Here is a 23343-nt window from a genome sequence, read left to right as displayed (position 1 = left end):
TGAGGGGCGAAAGGATGCATACCCAGGGCGTTTGTTTCAATTGTGGAAAAGAGGGGCACCTCGCTAGGGAGTGCCGAGTAGCTGCCCGTGAGAGAATTTGTTACCGGTGCAAGCAGACGGGACATATGCAGAAATATTGTTTGCAGGCAACACCGAGAACGACCCAGAATGAGAAAAAGTGGAACGTTAGGAAAATCACACGACCCAATTGCATCATAAAGGACGAGTACCACAAGTGGATAGAGATAAACGACGACAGGGTGGTTGGCTTCGTTGATTTAGGAAGCGATGTTGTCACCCTGAGAAGAGACGTTGCACAAGAAATAGGAGTCGAATATGAGGCGAGCCAAAAGCGTTTAGTTGGGTTTGGATCAGGGAGTTGTGAAGCTATTGGCACGAAACGAATGATCTTGAAAGTAGACGATGTGAATGTGGAAGTAGAGGTTTTAATTGTCCCAGAAAATTCTCAGGAGGATGCTATCATTGTAGGGCGGAGTGCCTTAGACCAACCAGGAATTCGGGTCGAAAAGGAGTTTGGGAGACTCACCATTTCCAGAGAAAACGCTGACCTTAGTAAAAGAAAGAATTCTCAAGTGCAGAAGGTGGAAGAGGAGTCACGGATCCAGAAAGACGAGATAGACATGAACGAGAACCTGACGACGCAAGATGAAGGGGCACTATGCGACCTCGTAAATAAATTCAGGGGATGTTTTGCTTAAAACTTAAGCGAGTTAGGCAAGGCGAACTTCACCAGCTTCAGCATTGACTTGAATGACGAAAAACCCCTGACGTCACGTCCGTATCGTCTGCCTTACGCAAAAAGAGAGAGCATGCAAAAAGCGGTGGAGGAGCTGATGAGGATTGGAATAGTCCAAGCTTCTACATCAGAATATGCTAGCCCGGCTCTGTTGGTGAAAAAGGCAAATGGAGAGGACAGATTATGCATTGACTACAGAGGGCTGAACCAGAAGACCCGGAAGGAGAAGTTTCCCATGCCGGCGATTGATGAGCAGTTGGACAGCCTCGCGGGAAACCGTTATTTTTCCACTTTAGACTTCGCGTCGGGTTACCATCAGATACCAGTGGCGCCTCAGTCAAGGCATCTTACAGCGTTTGTGACGCCGGGAGGGTTGTTCGAGTTCAACAGTATGCCCTTTGGTCTGGTAAACGCACCAGCCGTGTTTAATCGGGCGATGAGGCAAGTTATCAGGAACACAAAACCAGGGGATGTGTTGATATATATGGATGATGTTCTGATACTGAGCAGAACCGTGAAGGAAGGACTTGAGAAGCTTGAAAGATTTCTAGAAGCACTCAAAGAGACAGGACTAACATTGAAGTTGGCGAAATGCGAATTCTTCAAGGAGCGCGTAGACTATTTGGGGTTCGAGATAAACGCAGATGGAATAAAACCAGGCGAACGAAAGATTCGAGCCGTGAGAGAGTTCAAGCGACCGGAAAATGTCCACGAAATCAGGCAATTCATTGGATTGGCCGGGTTCTTTAGAAGGTTTGTGCCAAGATTTGCTGCGATTAGCCAACCGTTGACAAAATTGACAAAGAATGGAGTGGAGTTCAAGTGGAATGAGGAACAAGAGGTGGCATTCCAAGAACTCAAGGCAAGACTGGTCGAAAGACCTATGCTGACGCTTTTTGATGTGAGTGCAAAGCATGAAGTTCACACAGACGCCAGCAAACATGGATTAGCAGGCATTCTTATGCAATCGCAAAATGAGGGACCATTGAGACCTGTGGCGTACTACAGCCGACTAACAACGGATGCAGAGAAATCCTATCACAGCTACGAACTCAAAGCCTTAGCGGTAGTAGAGTCAGTTGACAAATTCAGGATGTACTTGTTGGATCGAATGTTCAAGGTAGTAACGGATTGTAATGCATTAAAGACGGCGATGACTAAGAAGGAGCTGTTGCCAAGAATCGCCAGGTGGTGGTTGAGACTACAGGAGTACGACTTCGAAATCGAATACCGACCAGGCAGGAGCATGAGTCACGTAGACGCCCTCAGCAGAAACCCGGTGGGGAAGGCGGTAGAACCTGAGATGGTCGACTCAAAAATATTCACCACCAGAATTCAGCAGGAGGATTGGCTGTTGACCATGCAGCTGCAAGATCCGAGTCTCCAGAAAATACATGCGACATTGAAAAAGCCAGCACAGACAAACGAGGATAAGCAAGTGCACACTGATTATGTAGTAAGAGACCATCGAATATGTCGAATTCAACGGAGGATGGAAGTGATTGGGATGGGCGCTTGAAAGACATTCAATTTGCCATGAACTCGATGAAGAACAAGACAGTGGGAGCCAGTCCACATGTTCTGTTGTTCGCGTACCGCCCGCGGAATGCGTTAAGGAACCGAGTTGTAGTGACATTGCAGGAAGATGAACATGAAGTGAGCAAAGAAGTGATAGAGGAGGTTAGGAAGGAAGCTTTAGGCAGGATGGTAACATGTCAGGAGAGGCAGAAGAAAAGGTTTGACGAAGCTCACAAGGAGCCAAGAAAATACGTGCGGGGAGAGTTAGTGTTAGTCGAGCGAGAAGCCCAGGCGACGGGAACGTCTCGAAAGCTAGCACCCAAATTTAAGGGAGCATACAGGGTGGAGAAGGTATTCCCCAGGGATAGATATTTGCTGACAGACATCCCAGGAGCAGCCAGAACCCAGAGGAGGTTTCATTCGGTCTTTTGTGCAGATCGAATGAAACCATGGTGCCAACCCCCACAAGACTACGACCCCGATGCTGTAGAGGAAGATGACAACCCACCCCCATGCAGCCTCGGAGACCAGGGAGCCCACGAGCAGATTCAAGAGGACCCCGATGCTGTAGAAGAAGATGACAACCCACCCCCATGCAGCCTCGGAGACCAGGGAGCCCATGAGCAGATTCAAGAGGACCCCGATGCTGTAGAAGAAGATGACAACCCACCCCCATGCAGCCTCGGAGACCAGGGAGCCAACGAGCAGATTCAAGAGGAATCCGATGCTGTAGAAGAAGAGGTCAGCCAACCGCAAGATCGGGCCGAGGACGGCCCTGAAATCAGGAAAGGCCGACTGTCATCCTACGGCTGTACGAGACGGTCCGGGAGGTGCTGCCCCTCGGCAGGATGCCGAGGAACTCGGACGGACGTGCCAGTTGGGATAGTAACGTGCAGCCAGTCGCGCATAATATGTATGGGTGACGGGAGTGTAGAGAGACGGTGCAGGTTTTGCTAGGGAAGAACCACACGAGTTGCTGTATCTAGCCGATATTAAAGTTCTAGTTGCATCTAAGTGAAAGTGTTTCCGTGTGTGCTTTGAAAATCCATGCTACCTCTCCTAATAACCCCTTTACCTCACACTTGCCTGTAAAAATATACATCGCACGGTTGGCTTACGGATGTGCACTTCCGAGGTATAGTTTTTATGCTGCATATCGGTTCTCCTTCCTCGTCGATAAATAGTTCATCATAAATGGCACTATTTTTTTGTCCCCCACGATTCAATAAGCAATAAAAATGTATTGTTCTCTAACATATGGCCGGAGAACATTTTTAAAAACTTGAAATACAACCCAGTCGTAAGTTTTCCAGATTTAGAATACACAACAGAAACATTTAAAAATTCACTCTCCAGTTCCTTCGCTCACTCGCAGACCAAAATCACCACCAGATTCTGGCATGCACAATAAAAACTTTAGGAAGCAGCTTTCCTGAGGCCGTAATAGCATTCTGCGGCGTATATGAGTGTATTACTTTGATCACGCTCCCGAGAGCCACCTGAACAATATTCTCTCCTGTCTTGGAGAGCGTTCTCTTTATATCCACCTCTACGGACACCCGGTCTGCTTTGTATTAATTACAAAATCTATTGCATTTGGAGATTGAGCTTTTTGCTTGCTTCTGAAACGCCATTGCTGATTGCAATATTTCTTCAGCACACGCTTCCTCGCCCGCTGACACGTATTTTGTTATTTTACGTTGCGCAATTCGGTGTCTCTTCTTGAAAGATGCAACCCATGAAGCACTGGCAGAGGATTCAAATCCTGGAGATATGTGCTGAAATAGCATATTCTTGTAAAGTCCGAGTAATCACTGGCTCATTCCTGTTCCTGGCTTCAACAAAGCGAACGTATACCCATCTGTCGATCATTTCAAGCTTGTCGAGTTTCCTTCCCCCTGATTGTATATCTTTCTCCCGTATTGTAATGGTTCAAGCCCCATTACAGTGCATTTCTACTCGGCGCATTTTCTTCCCTACCAGTTTACCCGCTCTTTCCACGACCTTTCCCAAAACCCCACCCCCAGACCATGGCCCGTGGAGGAAGGTGTGGATGAGTAAGAGGGGATGAATGTGTTTTCGCCGATTTTTGTATGGTTGTGTGTGAGTGTGTGTGTGTGGGAGGAGGGGAGCTCGGGTTTTCCCTGAGTGAGTGGCGTGTTACTCCTCCCTTTCTTCATTGTGCATTACCCCCACCATAAGTTGAGGTATAATAAAAGGTGGTGCGCATAAGAGAACCTAGGGAATTCCTAAGTGACTGTCGGGCGGAGCCTATGCCCGAAATCAGTGCGACGCACGGCAGGAGGAGACAAGGGGCCCAAACATTATTTCAGAAAGATTGATCTGGAAGAAGAATCCCCCCCTGTCCGAAGGAGCAAAGGACCAGCTGAAGAGGACGCATTACCTCCGTTCCGGATGCAGCTTCCTCCAACAAGGGAGAAAGGAGTGCAGTAAATGGAACGAGAGTTTGTTGGATCCAACCTGGTCCAAACTCGGACTACGATAAAGTAAGATTGCAGCTATCCCCCCCCCCAAAGCCCCCTCGTGTCTCCTGCCAAGCCAAGTTAAGACAAACAGTCACGGAACGCACCCGTTACATTAGTGAAAGTGAAATTAATCACCAAGTACAATTAACGTTCGCACCCAAATTTACATTCGTCGGGATGGACTATCATTTACCTCCCCAGTCAAGAAATCATTGAATTTGTATCATATTTACGTGTTCACCACCGAACTTTACTCTGTTGTCATCATTTTCTATATTGATTTTCATCTAGAAACCAAGTTATATTGTTGTTGTTTTTTTTTATTTATTTATCATTGATGTTTCATAAGTGGCTTTCACCAATTCATATTTCATTAGCGTATAAGAGGGTTCCTTTTGTTTTTTTTTGTCATATGCAACCTTATTTGTGTGAATTATATTTTGTTTAATTGAAAGTGTTTGAGAGAGTGTTTTTGTTCTGATTCCTCCACGGGTCACCCCATTGAAAATATCCTTCGTCCTTCCTTTCGCCCCGTCCGTTTTCCTTCCGTAAATGCGTGTTGGACGAGTGCATCAGCGCCCGAACGTCACCCATCAGTTTGAATCGGGAACCCCCCACCCGCAATCATCTTCACAGAAGGGGAATATTTTTTTTATTTATGTGATTTACGAGAAGTGAGTGGCATAGTTTTGTCCCGTAGGTCCCATGCGGGAGGGATCTTCGCGAATTTGTATATTTCTTTTTATTTTTGTGCGACGTCTCCCCCCGGTTCTATTGTGGTATCCGGGCGAGACGGGGGTGGGATGCCACAGTATGGAACCTGGAAAACTCTCCGGAGACAATATGTTTAAAATCTTTTGCTTTGGAAATGAGTTCCCTTCACTTTGATGCCAGCACCACAGTTTTATTACTCCTGATTTGATGAATCTTGGCACAAAAGAAATAATTCGAAGCAAGGGTCAGCTAGCGACATAAATGTCAGTTTAGGGGCCGTATCCAGAAACCATGCTTCAGCTTGTAGCGGCGCGCACCGCTGAATGCTGTATCCAGAAACCTCACTACTCCAAAACGCTCCAAATGGGTGGGGGCAGTGTTGCCACATTAATTTTGGGCTGGATTGATGACGTAGACGAATTTAGCGACATTTTGAGTCCCTACTATGCGGGCTTTGAGAGGAACTAAGGGCGACAATTGAATAACGAATATCGCAACGCGACTTTGTTTGTAAGCAAAATGGAAACGGGTTGGAAGAAGAATCTCGGCGTAGGAGAAGAGTTTGATTTTAAAACTAATTATTGATAGGAAAGTTGTATTGGAGTGCAAGAAAACCAATGCTGTGAGTCTTTCTTTAAAGGCTATGGCATGGAAGAAGGTGGAGGTTGAATTTAATCGGCACGATGGCGTAACGAAGGTAAGCACATTATTAGGCCGTGATTTGTGAAATTTCAGCGGAGAATCTTTTGTCTTGTGCTTAAAATCTGAATGGAAATTATTGATATAATTTCTCTTTTTTAGTGGTGTTAGTGGAAATAAGGTGTCTTAGGAGATGCGGCATCTCACACGGAATTTATTCTCGGTTCCATGGGATTTTCTTGGTTCTTCAAGTTTCTTCTGTGAATCTGGTTCCGTTCATTGCGTGAAAAGTGTCCCTTTAAATCGGCAAAGTTATCATTGAGAACCAGCTGGTACATGCTGATAAATCTTCGTGTTCAGAAATCTCGCGACGTGTACCAAGTGTCTCGACTAGTGTCGATCGCCGGTGATTGCCGGCTGGCCTCGGCGGCTCTGCCGCCGGGGAAAGCCGGCCGATGCCCCAGACCCCGCACCCCGAAAATGCACCAGGCGGAAAAGAGTAACCTCATCAAGTTTTGTTCAGGACACCCTAGTTTCGGTGCTGACTTTATTGATGATTTTTTAAATAAAATGTTTTCATCTGTTACAATTATTGTTGATAATGCGAAATGAAAGGAAAGTGAGCATTTTTTTAAAATAGTGCCGTTATTAAGTTGTACGGGTCGTCGCTGCCGATGTTTCGCTCTAATTACCGACTTCTTGTGTCCGCAATGTATGTGTAATTTGATTTGTGAAGTTACAGTTAGTGTTTTCGCTCCCGATTTTCTTCGTGTGAACATTTCCTGGACAATTTTATTTGCAATTTGTGTTAATTAGATTTGTGAAGTAACAGTACGTGTGGTGTTGATGTTGATTTTCTTCGTGAGTACTTTTTTTGGACAAGTGTTCTTGTAAAGTGTGATCATTTTATTTGTTGAATTGAAAGTGAGTTTTACGACGTTAATAAATACAAGTTTGTGAACTCAGTAATTCTTGTGGTGGTATTTATTGCTGAATAATCCTTGGTGTCACTTGCGCAATTCGTCATTGTGGTTGACAAATATACTCGTACAACTGTCGATTGCATTGGTATAGTTGGATATTTTAGACTTTGAGGTAATATAATAGATATATGTATTGTATTGCAACGTCCAAAGATTTACGTGACATTCATTATGAGATGAATATCATGTGCTATTGTAAACGGACTGCGAAGCAATATGCCATTTCCATCGACCCTTTCCTTAAACTTTAACTCATAATTTTTGTGACGGCATAAATCATTATAGGTAAGTTTTCACGTAATTGAACATGGTTTTCAATGGCTCGGAACTGAAATTATTCAAACTAGCAGTAACTGAGAATGGACGTAGCTGACTGGAAGACGACTTTGTCGCTTTGAGTATTTTACGCAAATTTTGGATATCAGAGACACAAAGCTGGTGATTGCAACTTTATTTGGGCACTTATATATGTATAATATTTATGGTTTTCAAGGAAGGCCACGGTCTATTCCAAAGTTAATAGCTATTAGAATGGCAAAGTCGACGAGGTCTCAGCATAGTTGCGTTGACAATGGTTATTTTTCGTAAAAAAGTATTTCAAAAGCATCAAGGCGAGACATTCTTGTGTCCCTAATTTATTTGTATTTAATTATAAATGGTTTTCAAGGCATGACAGGGCCCGTTTAGAAGTTAATTGCAAATAAAACGATGAATCCTTAAGAGTTTTCATCACGGTATTGTTGACAGTATTTATTGGTAGTTAAATTAGGTAAAATATTTACTCATTAGGATAAAAGATGGTTATTGAAGCATTCTTACTATCTTTTTAAGTAATAATAAATAATTATCATGAGCTGATAGCCCTTTAAACATCAATAATTATGAATTTTAAATGCGAGACGATAAGCAGACGAAACCCGGCGGCCATATTACTTGTAGCGAGTAGTGTGCCATGGACCTCACTAGACTTTTGCAGCGGTGCCCGTAGCGGTGCTCGGCCGCTACAGCGGCTACGTCATCATCTGATGACGTATCAAGCAGTAGTGAGGTTTCTGGATACGGGCCTAGGGCTTATTCTCATAAAGCAGTCAAGTAAAAAAATGTAAAACGTCCTAAATGAACAAATCTGAAGAAGATGGAACAGATTACAAAAAAATAGAGGAGGCGGCAGACTGGAAAAAATTTACTCTCCCTGAGTCTCGAACCCTGGTCTTTCATAGCACGAGCGCGGCACGCTACCACTCGGCCAAATTGGCGTTAAACAATGGGCAAAATTTTTTAAATTAAATTCAACATGACCATTTTTTTTATTTTAAAATGCTTTTTTCTCTCTAACCCAGGCGTATTTGGACAAAACCCATCAACAGTATTCCTATCTAAGTGTCTACTTTCAAAATAAAAAAGGTTTCATCTTCTTTCTTGACATCAGTAAGGCAAAGTCTCCTTGTCAGTCACCTTAGGGAGGGAGTGAATGGGAAATGCTGGGGAAGGAGGGGTTTGGGATGCGTAAGGTGGGTGTCAGCAAGATTAGCAGAAAGCCGCAGGAGGGATTAAACAAAGACTTTGGAAAGAAAGATCTCTCGGCATGGGAGAACGAGGAGGTGCGCGAGAAGAAAATTCATGGTTAGAGTTAGAAGTGCGTCTTCATTACGAGTAGCCTGAAAAACAAGTTGGTGGTAAATAGAGCCCAGTACTTAAGATATTTAAGTTGTTTATTCAGGAAGGCTAATATATACACTAAAAGATATTACCCAGAAAAATCCGTTATTATTTTGCTTTTTGCCCTTCTCCATCGCCGCTTCCACCATGGTTTCTCACTTGCATAAATGGGAATTAAATTGGGGATCTAAATCGTTAGCCAGATCAAAATACCTTAATGTTTGGAGGGCAGCGTATACTTCTATTTTATTTGGTGAAATGACTTCCTCACTTTCATCTTCGTCGTCACTGCTATTATGACTAGTCCCGGCCGCTGCTTCATCCGACATAGGTACCGTCGTCGCATTGTCGCAAGCCTAGATATCATCGTCTAGGGCAATATAAGCATTTAATGTTGCGCGCTGTGCTCTACCTGCTTGGTCCAAGTATTTTTCAAAATCATCTTTTAAGCCTCTAATCTCCTCCGCGATTTTATCCGCTGCAGCTTCCTGAAGGTATAACGTAACGAATCAACCATAGCCGTGATATTATAGCAGTAGAATTACTAGTAGGCTCGTTGTATCAATTACCAACCTCGAGAACATCCTCATGATGCGCTATCAAAGGGAATCCGGCCGATTTCCAGCAATTTGCGATTGTAGTGGAGGAAATCAAGTACGTCTTTGAACAGTGTTTCTGCGATGAAAAATAACAATTTTATTAACTTGGCCATTTTAGCAAAGTTAACAAAATCGTTATTTCTCATCGCAGAAACACTGTTCAGAGACGCACTTGATTGCCTCATTGGCAGAAGTGCTATGCAAACAATTATTTTTTGATGATGGCATTGATTGATAGATTTTCAAAATGCAGTCAGAGCGGTCACTTTTGGGGAGGGAGGCCCCCGATCAGAGGGTCGAAGAGAGGGGCCAGCGAGGGTGAGCTCATCGAGGAAAGGGTTCCGGATTAGGGACCCTTCGAAGTGCTTCGGCGAAAAGTAGGCAAGTAGTCTTCGAAGTACGTTCACAGCAGCCTGCCTTGCGAAGGTACCAGGTACGTTTACAGCAGTGCAGAGGGTTTATTAGGAGTGTACGAAATACCTCGCACGACCTTCCTGACATGTTATACTACGAAGTATTGTCGATGCAATGTTTACGAATAGGCACGTAAATAGGGGCATTACGTCAGTCGCGATATTTTTACTGAACTCCTACTTCCCCTAAATTCCCACCGTGAGGTTTTAGGCAGACCCTTTCTCTTCAAAGTTGCACTATCATTCACAATTTCACACTTTTGATGGACCACAGTCGGAAGCGCTGATTTTTTTAGCTAAATACGCCAGCGTAACTAGTTTTGTTGACAAATATTCACCTTTAGTTCATATAAACGAATGCCATTTGCACCTGGGGACCGAGCCGAGGTTCGTAATTTCAAAACATTTCGTATAATCGAATAGCGCCATGTATTTAGCATAGGCTTTTCGCCGGGACCGCAACATTACTTCGTATAATCGAAAACTTCGTAAAATCCTGCTTCGTATAATCGAGAGTTTACTGTACGTACTAAAACCTTTTTAATTTCACGGATTTTATTTCAATTCACTAAATTTTAATAACATTTTAATAAAATACCTCAAATCATCTAATTTCTTTCGAAAATACGCAGAAAATATAAATAAAAGTTAAAAAAACAAGAACTCTGTTGGCTATCGAGTGAAACTTCCTCTTGGAGTTTAAGTTGACATTCCACTTATCATGCCCATTGTAAATAAAAAGACATATCAAGAAGCATAACACAATGTAATTGTTGAACCCGCACTCTGGACACCTTTTCATTTTTACACCAAAAGTCGACATTCGTGATGGCATATATTTCGCATGTTATTCAAAAAAGACAGAAGACAAACAGAATTCGGGTGATATTTTGCACAATATCGTTTCTGAAGGTGTACATGGATTAAACAGCACTCAAACGAAAAAACACAATTAAAAAGAAGATCTTACTAGTTTTATTGAAAGCCGTTTGATGATGTCTAGTCAACTTTTTTGAAAAATCTCTCCAATGAAGGCTTTCTTCTTCTCTTGATGAAGGAGCCTATAGTCTCTCTCTCAAATAAATCACCTAGATTACAGTCAACTACCAACAATTCCCTTCATTTAAAAAAATTACTGACCAACGTCCGAAAGTGCGAATTGTACTAAAGTCGAGCATTGAGCCTTATACAGCAATTATTATTCCTTATGCTGACCATCTCAAACCAGCAAATAAGGCATTGTACAGACACAAACAGGTTGTCAAAAGTTTTCCAAATTCAAATTCCCAGACAAATACGTATCCTCATTTCCCTAGACATACACTCTTTTAGACCATTGCATTACAGTTTTGAAGAGCAAAATCAACTAAATACAATTTTTTTTTTTTTATATGCTTAGATTTCTTTTCCAAATGCATTTCTGCACAATGAACACAAAAAAACTATTATTATTACCTCATAAAGACATGAATTATCACCAATGCCATGAACGAGATTCCCTGCCTTTTCCTTAAATTTTCCCGGACCCCCTGACAAGTAACAACCCTGAACAAGCACACAAAGAGCTTGAAATAAATCACACAAGACCAAATATTACAAAACACACCCCATTCCCAATTTGCAACAGTCCTCCCTCCCTCAGACCACTTCACTCACCAGACAGTTTTCTCAAGTTGAATTAAAAATCATAGCTACTTTACTTCCGCATATACCGTATAAGCACGTGTAAGAGGCGCACCTTTTTTCCCAAACATTGCAGCCGAAAATGGGGGTGCGCCTCTTACACAAACTTCTTATCTTCCCCCCCTCCCCTACCCGGTCGCAAGTCCAAGGGGAACTGAGGGGCCTTGGTTTACAGCGTGAGTCAGTCATATGAAACCCTGGATCAAAATCAAGCGGCAGGTAGGGGAGTTTCTCCCTTAGTGACGTATTTTTAAAATGCTCCTGTTTGAATTTCTTGTAAGCATCGCGCCATCACGTCGCGCCGTCGGTACCTCAGAGGTGAACATTGAAAAGATCGCGCGGGGTGATTCGCTCCGGAGCGCGCGCTAAATTTACTGCCACGAGTCATTTATATCCCGCGGCATTTATACTGCATATAGTAATCTCGTATCAAACGTATAGAAACGCGTAGTTTTGAAGGACATACCTGATTCGTCAACATCTGTCTTGCCGAGCAATTTCCATTACGCTGAGCGCCTGATTTTTCAAAAATTATCTTCAGACGCTAATATGAGGATTTTTGCAACTGAAAATTATATTGGTGTCAAAACCTGCGGTTTAAAAAATTCGAACGAGTGTGTTCATTGATGGACTAGCGCTGAAGGAGAGGTCGAGGGGAAGGAGCGCGCTCCCTCCCCTCCGTATTTCAAGCAACGAGGCTATGAGCGAAGGAGCAAGGGAAGAACACGTCCGATCTTGCATGTGACGTCGTTGCCTTTAAAGCGAAGGGGCAGCAATGTGATAAACGCAGTTTGCGTTGCCTGAAGTTTCCAGTCCGTCTCGTCTTGTTTGAATGCGCTCATGCTACGCTTGTTTCTTCCGAAATTGTGCTGTTAGGACTAAGTTGAATATTAGTAGCCTTGTTTTAGCTATAAATCTTTGTGTCAATCAATTAGAGCTCAAAAAACTTAAATGCTGTCAGATATACGTCGCGTTAGGTCCAATTCTTTTTATAACCTCGTGCGTGTCATACAATTGCTGAAAGATATCGAGATATATTTTCGAGCTAAGAAGGTGACTCACCTAGCTTTTGACCTCCAGAAACTCGGAGAATTGAACCTGGTAGACCGAAAAAGGTCAGTTGGTGAGATGGGGTAGGGACGAAACGCGTTTCTATTGATCCCCTGTAACTTGATAATTTCCTATTTTCCTATGGAGTCCCGGAAAGGAAAAAAACGGGCCCTTGCACACACACCGAATTTGGACGGCTGGTAAAATATCGGCCGATATTTTACCGGCGAAGCGATGCTTGCACACACGCCGGATTTTTACTGGTCAAACGATAAGTTGCTATGTTTTTGAGCCGGCGACGGCGATCCACAGCGACAATGGCCGGCAGCTAACCGGCATTTAGCCGGTGCCGGCGCGTGTTCGGTATGTGTGCAAGCTCCAATGCTCTCCCATTGTTCACTATTGGAATGTGGACGGCCGATATTTTACCGGCCGTCCAAAATTGGTGTGTGTGCAAGGGGCCTTAAATCTACGAAGTGGTTATTTTCCTAAGGCGCTGAGATTGCCCCGATTGTTGTCCTATCTCTTGGGAGGGTTCATGCTATGTGCCTGTCTTGTTTTGCCTTAAAATTTTCCACGGCTGTAATTCTATTGCAATACTCCTGCGAGACCTTTTAAACGAAATTGTTCGTGAGTAGGACAAGCAACGTAGAGCGATGACGTATGCGAAGAGAGGATCGGAACTCTTTCTACTCCCTCTTATGCCGCTATTATCGCCGCAGTTATCAAAATTTCTTCTTTCAAATAGTACTGAAAGAGGAAATTTCGATAACTGTCGAAATTCCAGGCATACGTCTGCAACACCGCACGATAGGATAAAAAAAATACCGTAAAATTTTTTTTCTTTATAGTTTCCTTCCTCAAAATAGGGGTGCGCCTCTTACACGTGTGCGCCTCTTACACAAGCTTATACGGTAACCTGGGGCTCACAGCATGAAATTTTGTAATGTAAGTTAATGCAATACGCAGAATAAATATGAATTTTTCCTATGAAAAACTCAACATTAACATTAGATGTGTTTGTTTAATAGAATGACCCTTTAGTTAGCCCCAAAAATATAAACATAATATAAATCTCAGTTATGCCATTAATTGTGAGTAATAGGCTCCATGATTGAAATAAGTAGCTAAACTACCCCTAAACAACCTGCTGTCAGTGAGGTAGATAACCAGTCATTTTCTATAATCTAAAAAATCCAAACCAGTCAAAATGTGTTATGCATTTAATGAAACTGAGAAAAAGTGTTTCCCGTGTAACAATTATAAATACCATCCATCACATTACATTTGAATGTTGTCGATATATCAAGAAAGAAGTTCCTTGCTCAACTGAGAAATTTTGGGCAAGATTGACAATGGAATCTATTGAATTAGAATCGCCAACAGCACGCCCAACAATGATGCCCCTCTCGCTCCCAGAAATTATCAGCAGCAGTACAGATCAGGTCAAGACCAATGGACAGAACATTCAGGTAGCTGCTGCCCAAACAGATGATACCTGACCCCCAGTCCAAAGCACAATGGAACTCCCATCTAGCGTTCCCGCATTGATCGTTTCCCCGCAGTCATCATTTGCCTTTCCTGGTCCCAAATAAAGTCCCATAATGACGATGTAATTTTTTCCCGCATCTATTGTTACACAAAGTATTGTTTTCCCACATTGATCGTTTGAAGATTGTGGTCCCGCATATAATTTTCTTGCATCCATCGTTTGACGAAATTATACAATGAGTCATTTATGGCAAATAACGACTGCCACATAGTTAGAAACTTCCCCAAGAAATGGAGCTACCACAGGGAGAAGCTCAGTGCCATAGGATAGTAAAACACAAACATTTGCACATTTCCCAGCCTCTGCCTTTCTCGCCCACTGACCTTTTTCAGCCTACCCACTTCAAAGTTCTCCGTTTCTTGAGGTCAACTGCTGCATGGGTCACCTATTAGCCCAAAAGGTGTCTAACAATGACTTTCGAAAATTGGTATTATACTTTAATTGGATAGAAATATTAGTAATTCCAAAATGAATGAGACCAAACACGACGTATTTCTTAAATTATTTTAGCATTTAAGAAAGGAAATAGTGGGAAAATTACAATGGAGACTTAGCTTTCTGGCAAAACTCTATATCCTCGCAGCTGAGCTTCTCGGCATTTGATACAGCATTTTTTTCCAAAACAGGATACGTATGCTTGTCAGCGTTACTGACGAAGGGATATCTTCTCATGATATTTTGTTTCTCTCTAGTAGCAATTCGAATTTATCTGCTTATCTGGGGCTACGCTACTTAGGAATGGTGGGTAAGTTGCCTTCTCTTTAGGACAAAAAATTTCATGGCGCAGTCACATGGTCATTCTTTACGTGGTCATTTCATGTCCCTCTGCGTATGTCATACGCGATGGCATCAGTTCCAAACTTCACCTCGTGCGAGTGGTTCCGTACTTTCCTGGGTGGGTTGACTTCAAACCACCAAGTTTTTTCCATGTGGGTTTAATAAAGTCAGGTTTCATTCTTATTAGTTTAATTTTTATACGTCTTTGGACCTTGGCCCTTACGAAGAAACAAGTGAGAACTTTAAACAATGGACTGAAAATAACTGAAGAAGAAGAAAAGATTCTGAGGGAGAAGTACAAAAATATTGCAAAACACCTTGGGTTGTCCACTAGCACATGATGGTAGGATGGGGGGAGGGTAGAGGGTGAAAACAAGAATTGGGATGAAGCTGAGGGTCAGATGGGCATGCAGCTGTCGATTAACGCAACACTTTCCACACTTCCCACGATTGCCTCAATTATATTAAAAATATATTTAAATAGAAAGGAGCATTTCAGATAATCAACTCATATCCATCTCACAACCAATCACTGTGACGGTGAAAGCAGTTGTTTTACGCATAACATGCACATTGCTCCATTAAATATGTGTACTTGGAATGGCATTTGATGGGTAAAAATTTTTACATCAGACAGAAATCCATAATAGCAGTGCAAATGCCAAGACAGAGTGCAAACATTTTTTAGTGTTGTGGTGTGTTCCTTTAGGATGTTTGAAAAAAATTTTAGATTCAACAATATGCTGTAAATGTTTCCATAAACTGCTAATATTCCTCTAAACAGCTAAAATCTTATAAGAAAGATTAAATGAATATCATAATTCCACGCCAGAAATCATTTGTTCCCTGGGCCGTAGGCAACTTAGTCAAACATTCCCACATTGATTGTTTTCCGCCATTCATAGCTTATTCCTCCATCCTCTTGAAGAACAATAGATCGAGGTTCCATTGTATTCAACCCAGAGACAAATGAAGAATCTGAGCTTTTCTAATTAATTTCTAATTTCACTCTTAAATCATAAGACACCTACTTAAATTCACTGCTATAATATGGCACGGAGATTAAATTTCAGAGAATTTCAGCCATGGAAAATTTTAAGGCAAAATACAACAGGCACATAGTCCCTCACAAAGATATTGAACAACCATCAGGAGAATCTCAACGCCGTAGGTTAATAATCACATCAAAAGTAACTATGCCGCAGATTTAAAAAAAAACACCCTTGGTCCTCCATCATCCCATGCCTGTGTATTTTTCCTTTCCAAGACCACACAGTCCATACATCATTATCTTCGAAGGAAAATATCAAGTTGCATGAGAACAATGGAAATGCGTTTCTACCCCATCTGACCCACTGACCTTTTACATCCTACCTATTTTAATTCTCCATTTCTGGAGAACAAATGCTAGATGAGTGACTTACTGAACCCGAAGATGTCTCAATAGTTTTCGGCAATTGGATGACATGCCAAGATTTAAAAAAGAATGAGACCAAACGCATTGCATTTCTTACATACAGTGAGTCCTCGTTCTACGTCACCCCGTTTAACGTCATTTCGCGATAACGTCACGAAAATTTTAAGACCGTGATTCGTTTATCGCCCCTTCGCTTCGCGATAACGTCACATATTTTATATTTCGCGCAAGAAAAAAGGCGAAGCGGCAGGCGTTGCAGGTTTTTCGTTTCGTGGGCGGTAATACGGTCAGTCTATTCAAAGTGTAAAACGGTGTGTTTATTGTTAATTGCGATTACGGTTTTGGCAAATTTTAGCATCAGAGACATTTCCACGAAAATGTCCAAGAGAGCAATGTTCACAATAATTTTGGTTCCTGTTACTGCGACGATGTTTCAGCGATGATGATGCCCAGGTGACGCCCGCCCACCTTAATTCGCTATTAAAACCATCTCTTTTATTTCATAATCCCAGTTTGCCCGCCCTCGCTCATTTCCGCCATTTTGATTTTGCTCCTGACCGGTCCGAAAAGAAATTTTCGTAGCGAACGTAGGGCCTATGGACCGGTGCTCCGGATCCCCGGTCTGTAGCGTCTGGTAGCATTCATTGGACCGCACTCCATAGCGAAGCCGAAAAGCAAATGCGGGAAGATACAAAAATGGAGAAGGATTTAATAACGTCACTGCTGCTATTGTCGTCGATGAAGACAGGAACTCTTATTTATGCCATAGTTTGGCATTCCCATCGTAAAAAATGCCCCAGATATGATACGCCAAATTTTTTTCGCATGGGAATTGTGAGGTCTAGGAGCCGATATTCAATTTTTACATTGTTGTTATGGGATATTATGCTTCGATTAACGTCATTTCGTTTATCGTCACATTTTTCAGGAACGGTAGGTGACGTTAAACGAGGACTCACTGTATTTACTTATTTAAGCTCTATTTGATTGAAACAAAGCTTTTTGGTAACAAGACTACACCCATGTCTCGTATAGCGCAAGGGATGCGTTCCTTGGGGTCTTTGCGCTATACGAATTTGCGTTATACGAGAGCGTTTTAACATTAGGAAGATAGGGATGCGTTCCTGGTAGCATAGGTCTTGGGTATTAAATTTCCTCTAAAACATCTATATTCCCATAAAAATCCTTAGAAAACATTATTTATATGAATGTTTATAGTTTAAAACATCTTTAAAGAGAGTATGCACGTATTCAAAGACTTTTATTCACGTTAAAAAAAATTCTTACGTGCTTTTGAAATTCCCTCCTGTCGTGCGGGTGGGCTAACAACTGCTATCTCAAGGGATCGTAATGCATTGCCGGCAGTTGACGATTTTTCAAACTAGTCTAAAAACAACTATTGTGTCACCCAGGCCCTTTTGTCGCTCATCGAAATGACAGTAAAATGCTACTTTGAATGCCATTTCATAGCTAGCGGAGTTTATGAATGATAAATCATTTTAATTTGAAGTCCTCCGAGTCATTAGCAGCTACGTGAAACAGTCTTTAAATGCCTTGAAACCTGACCTGGGTTTCCCTTCCCTGAAAATGAATGAACGAGAATGCATTCTTTTCCAAAAGAATATCGTCTCGTCAGCACTAAAAACTAGTTGAGGGGGAAAGGAGCCACTTTCAATCACAGCTTGGAGTTCATCAGAAAATGTTGTGGTGACTGCGCTATCAACACTTGCAGATTCACCTGATATCGCCGCACTGAAAATACCTGCTTGCCGTTTAAATTCTGGAACCAACCGGAGCTTTCACTAAATGTCTCGGAGCGATTACCACTCTCGTCTTTTTGTACTGATTCACTATGAAGTTTCCGTATTTGTAGACCGCTTGGTCGAAGTTGGTGCGGCTGAGGTCACTGATGTTTTAACTTCGTCTTTATTCAGAATAAGGCATCGTGCGTTTAAACTTCCGCGCAATATCGCTTTGACGCTCTCCATTTTCAAAGCAAATGACCTCTTTCAATTCCTCTTCTAGGTTTATGGTTTTTCTTGATAAATTCTTGATTTTTCTACACGCATTCCTATTTTTTGCCATATTTTCTTGGTTTTTAGTCTGTATGGCTCTATCTAAATCACCTTCTACTGCTGAACTGTATTCCTGAGACGCATAAGGCGTACGACTGCGGGGAGGGAACGAAGCCATTGTGTTTGAGACTCTATAGCGGACCCTTTTTTGTGTTGATGCTATTCATGCGCAACTCGGCCACCGCTCCATTTCTCCCCTGTGAATACCGATGACCTTGAAGGCTTCAGCGTAGATCCTCAACCTGGAAGTCAATCGCCCGATAACCTGTGACGGCAAAAATACGTCTCAAACCGTATTGCTGAAAAAAAACTCATTTCCACCAGCCCAACTCTTAATTAACGATCTAAATTATTTATTATCATTCTGTTAAGGAGACGAGATAAATTATTTCGGCAGGCCGGCTATCTGGACCCAATGGCGAGTAATACTTTTGGCCATTGCGCAGCAATGGATTTCGATTAATATATAAACAAAAAAGAAGATTTGAGGCAAGCAATAATATTAATATGCGTAATATGATAGAAATTTCGTGTGTACTTAGCGCAAGTTCACGTTTTATCACGAGAGCGTTTAAGATTTTTGATTAGGCTACACTGCGTTGCAATGTTTCCCCGAGGAACGAATTTGCGCTATATCGAAATTGCGCTAATCGAAATTGCGCTATACGAGACATGGGTGTACAACAATATTCAACAATGTCCAAACAGCACAATTTTCAAAAACACGTGTAGTATCAGCCCTCTCAAACAAGGGGAGATGGACTGGAAATGCCAACTGCATAAATCACGTAGCTCACGTGGCTTCACTTTGAAGGCAACACATCACAAAATAGCAAGATCTGACATGTTCGTCCCTGGCTCCCTCATTCGTTGTCTTGTTGCTTGAAAGACGGAAGGATCGCACTCCTTCCCCTACACACCTCTCCTTTACGCCCTTCTGCTACCGATCCCTTCCTCTCGAGATCGCTAAGCGGTCCTCTCGTTCTGTTTCTCCACCTCGACGTACACAAAGTCTATGTAGTTCTAAGCATTGTCAATTATAAAGCAGATTGCGCAGTTCCAATTTTACATTATGATATATTGATAAAAATGTATTTCATTGCGTAGAAACATTTTTATTGAGATAAGGGAAGCTCAATGTATGTCATGCGCATGCACTGAGGTGTGAAACTATTGCGAGGAAGAGTAAAATCCACCTTACCACAACTGAACCATTTGCGGGTGAAACACAAGCGAGCATGCGACAAGAAAGTGACAAAATTGGGGAAAACGAGTGTGAGTGAAATTTGAATACTGTCAAATAACTTGAAAGCTAATAAAAATAATTTTTAATCAGTTAAAATATTAAAATGAACACGAAAATTTAAATATAGAACTTCAATAATTACTTCATTTTATAGCAGGCAATGAAAAACGCATTTTGCTTCGAAAATATCCTAAGATCCGACACCTGAAATAAAGCATTCGATTTGAATTGAGATCCGAAAAAAACCCAGGATCTGTCCATCCCTAATTTAAATTGAAAATAGGCGGACTGAAAATCATGCAGTGATTCCCATGGTATTTCATAGCAAATAATAAAAATAGTTTATCGTCACTATAGGAAAGGTGAATTAAGCAAGATAGCGAGTCCTCTGTAATTGGCCTTGTGCTGTTTTTAGACTGCATTAAAGAAATAAATAAAATAAATTGAGAAATTCACTCAACTTATAATTCATAAAGAATACTTTTACAGGCACTCTAAGGTACACTTTTGTGCCCCTACGGAGACACAAGCCGCACATCACATCCATACACTGAAATCCCCTACAGTGGAGTCATGGTTTTTCCGCTCCCAACAAATTCGTTGTATAGATATTTTATGGGAGTAATTCTAACGGAAACAATAAGCTCGGAGTAGCCTTGCATTTAAATAAGATGATCCTGGCATTTTTTCAATTTTATTTTGTAAAGAAGAAATTATTAGAATTAGAAGAATTATATTTATAAACTCATAACTTTTGAAAACAAAGTTTTAAGAAGAATATTCGGCCCAATGAATGGAAGGAGACAGATGGAGAATTAGGAAGAAAAAAGAGTTGAGAGGCCTTTACAAATGACCAGATATCATGGGAATAATTAAAAGCAAGAGAATAAGATGGGTGGGCCACCTCCATAGAAGAAGTGAGGACACAATGCTGAAACAAGTTCTGGAAGGCAAACTAGAGGGCAAAAGACCAGTAGGAACAAGAATGTGCTCGGGCGATGAAATTAAGAAGGATGTGAGAAAGATGGGAGCCCAGCTGGATATGGCAGGCGACCGTAGAATGTGGAGGCACCTAGTTGGTGAGGCCAAAGACCTTCCAAGTTTTAAATGGCCACAGGAGTAAGTAAGTAAGTATGAAGATGGTGGGAAACTTCATGGAAGGAATGTGAAACTCATACAAGGACAATTCACAACACAGTTGATCCACAGCCGGATAATCTGAGAGTCTGCTGTATTAGGTATGCTGTGAAAGTTCTTGTATAATTTTGCCAACATATCACGATGATAATATTAAGTCTATTGAGTTTTTGAAAGTTAACCAGCATGTCCATCACTTGGAAAAATTGGCCTTCAGTTTCACTGAAATACAGCATTTTTCTGTGGTCAAACATATTTCTCATATAGTCACCTATTCCTAGCAGTTTCTATTACTCAAATTCAATAATCTCCTACAAAATTGTGTCATCAAGTATTTTTTTTACACCAGAGTCAATTGGGCCCTACAACATGTTTTGCACAAATACTGCAATCTCCAGGATGTAGAATGAAGCCAGGTTTATTTCTTGTAAAAATATCCACACGATTTGAACATTGATATTTACCTGTGAAGTTAGAAATCACAAGAGAAAACTATCTCCCTATCCAAAACAAATTCCTCTCACACTCGTCTATAATTTTCCTTTTGATTTTAAGTACCAAAGATTTACGTTTCCTGGGCATGATGCTACTGCTAAAAACCACATGAGACAACTCCACCCCTCTGGGAGGGTAAACACCACCCACCCCTCTCTCTCTCTCTCTCCACTAGTGGGTCATTGGGTGCATCCAACGGGTGACGGGACAACAAACAGATCGTTCGCTCTCTCTCTCTGCTTTGGGGCTCCATGCTATGGATCATCATCCCCTTAGCATTGGATATGATTGGATAAATTGCCTTAAGATGAATCAGAAGTGAAGAAGAGTACCAGTTGCTGCAATTCTGACCATAATATCATTTTTGACTTAAGAGTCCCTATAAAGTTGTTTTTAATCAATGAGATGCATAGGAGCTAATGTAGGAATTAGTACTTTTTAATCGTGCTCGCATAGTACATAGCCCACAAGGGTAACCAGCGCCTTCATTTGCCATTCATTTAAGAAATTGCATGGAAGTGTGTTAGAGTTTTGCTGATATGGTGTGAAATTTTGAATCGTATAGAATTTTGGAGAGTATCAAGAAAAGATAACAAAGACTTATTATGATTGGTTGCTAAGCAGAAGATTTCTGATACAAGAATGCAATTGGCTCATCTTGTTTCTTTTCTTTTCCCCGGCTACTTCTCCCAATTAACAAAGTGGCACACTGACGGCACTGACGGGATGTAGAGGATACCAGGGCAAGCAGCAAAAGAAACTCATTCCGTTTCTTTTTCCTGCCGTCCCACTTTCGAGTTTCGAATGCTGATATTAAGGAAGTGCCTTACCATGTTTTACCTTTTTGTGAATCAAGCTTTCGCACAAAAGCAAAGAAGTGTTGTATTTTAATTCATTTTTTGATAATATGTATATAATTCTATGAAATCAACTTATATGAGTAAGTGTGAGTGTGTGCCTGAATTTTTGATGAAGTCCTTATCCTTGTGCTTATCATGTGTTGACCCCTTTTATTCCCATATTTTTCATTTTCTGAGTGCTTGCTGCCAGAACCTTGAGGCTCGGTTACAATACACGTCACAATTTGCCAAGAGGCAGCACTCAAGGGGTGAGTTTAGGTTAAAGTTGGCAGTTTTTTGGCAGCACTAACACACCAAGTAGGATGAAAAAAGCATAGGGTGCCTTGCATTGAGCTGTGCCCACAATAGATGACATAAGCACTAGGTACTTATAAAGAACCTTACAGTATAGGATATCACAGCAACAATTGCATTGGTCCCTTGTGGGTAGTTGTCCATGTTCATGACTTCGTGATGACTGGTCCGAAACAGTGGTGAAGAAGGCGTCTGCAGCCGGTACAACTTTGTTTCCCCCTGCACGTGCCAGTTGTGGCAAGGGGTGCCCATTGTCTGCTTTGCCATCTGTCAATGAAACAAAATGAGCACTAGAAAACAAGACAATCAAAGAGCAGTCAACTTCAATGAAATATCAATACCATGTCACCCGTAAGATGACCCGACTCCATTGGATTCTGTCCACCAATCATTTGGGCTTATTTAATGAAAAGTTTAAACAAAAAAGTCATTTAAGCATTTGCATCAGCAGTGAATTCCCTTCTATAGGCAAACACCCCTTAGGCATTGGTGGTCATCCACTGGATCTGCCTTCCGTGCAAAGGACACATACTTGACCCTCACTCGAAATTTTTTTTCATCTCTGCATGATTTTTCTTTACTGGAAGCCTGCAACATACTGTCCAAGACAATCTAACCAGTAGCCACAATTTTTCGAACCTCAATTGACACGAAATTGGCAATGCCGCTAAACCATGCCCTTCCAGGAAGATGGCCCACTAAGTTGTCATGTCTTCTCATTACGGTTTCTGGAAAGAATTCTGTTTTCTCCTACTCTTCTTAGCACAACCTCATTGGATTTTGGACATCCTCGTGATAGTTCCACGCCAAAGTGCAGTGGTGTAACTATGCCGGGGATGAGGGAATGTATCCATCCCCCCAAAGCCTCAGAGAAATCAAAAAATTATTTGAAAATCTTGTCTGGATTTAATATACAATAACTACATCTACTAAAAGTTAAATTTTAAGTGAAAAAATGATGTAGAATGCATTTTCAGGTATGTTATTTT

The 23343-nt window shown here is 41.7% G+C and overlaps 1 protein-coding gene across 1 annotated transcript in view; it reads right to left on the bottom strand.

Moving 5' to 3' along the window:
• LOC124154686 (DNA-directed RNA polymerase I subunit RPA2) overlaps positions 1–23343 on the bottom strand; it is a 155598-nt gene that overhangs the window by 34806 nt on the left and 97449 nt on the right. Inside the window, exon 14 of the mRNA XM_046528563.1 lies at positions 22445–22621. Coding sequence (XP_046384519.1) covers positions 22445–22621 — 177 coding nt within the window. The remainder of the gene's footprint in view (positions 1–22444; positions 22622–23343) is intronic.

The sequence above is a fragment of the Ischnura elegans genome, chromosome 2, assembly GCF_921293095.1.
Source record: "Ischnura elegans chromosome 2, ioIscEleg1.1, whole genome shotgun sequence".
Lineage (NCBI taxonomy): Eukaryota > Metazoa > Arthropoda > Insecta > Odonata > Coenagrionidae > Ischnura > Ischnura elegans.
The sequence above is the reverse complement of the archived record's forward strand: the minus strand, read 5'-3'. Positions and strand labels throughout refer to the sequence as shown.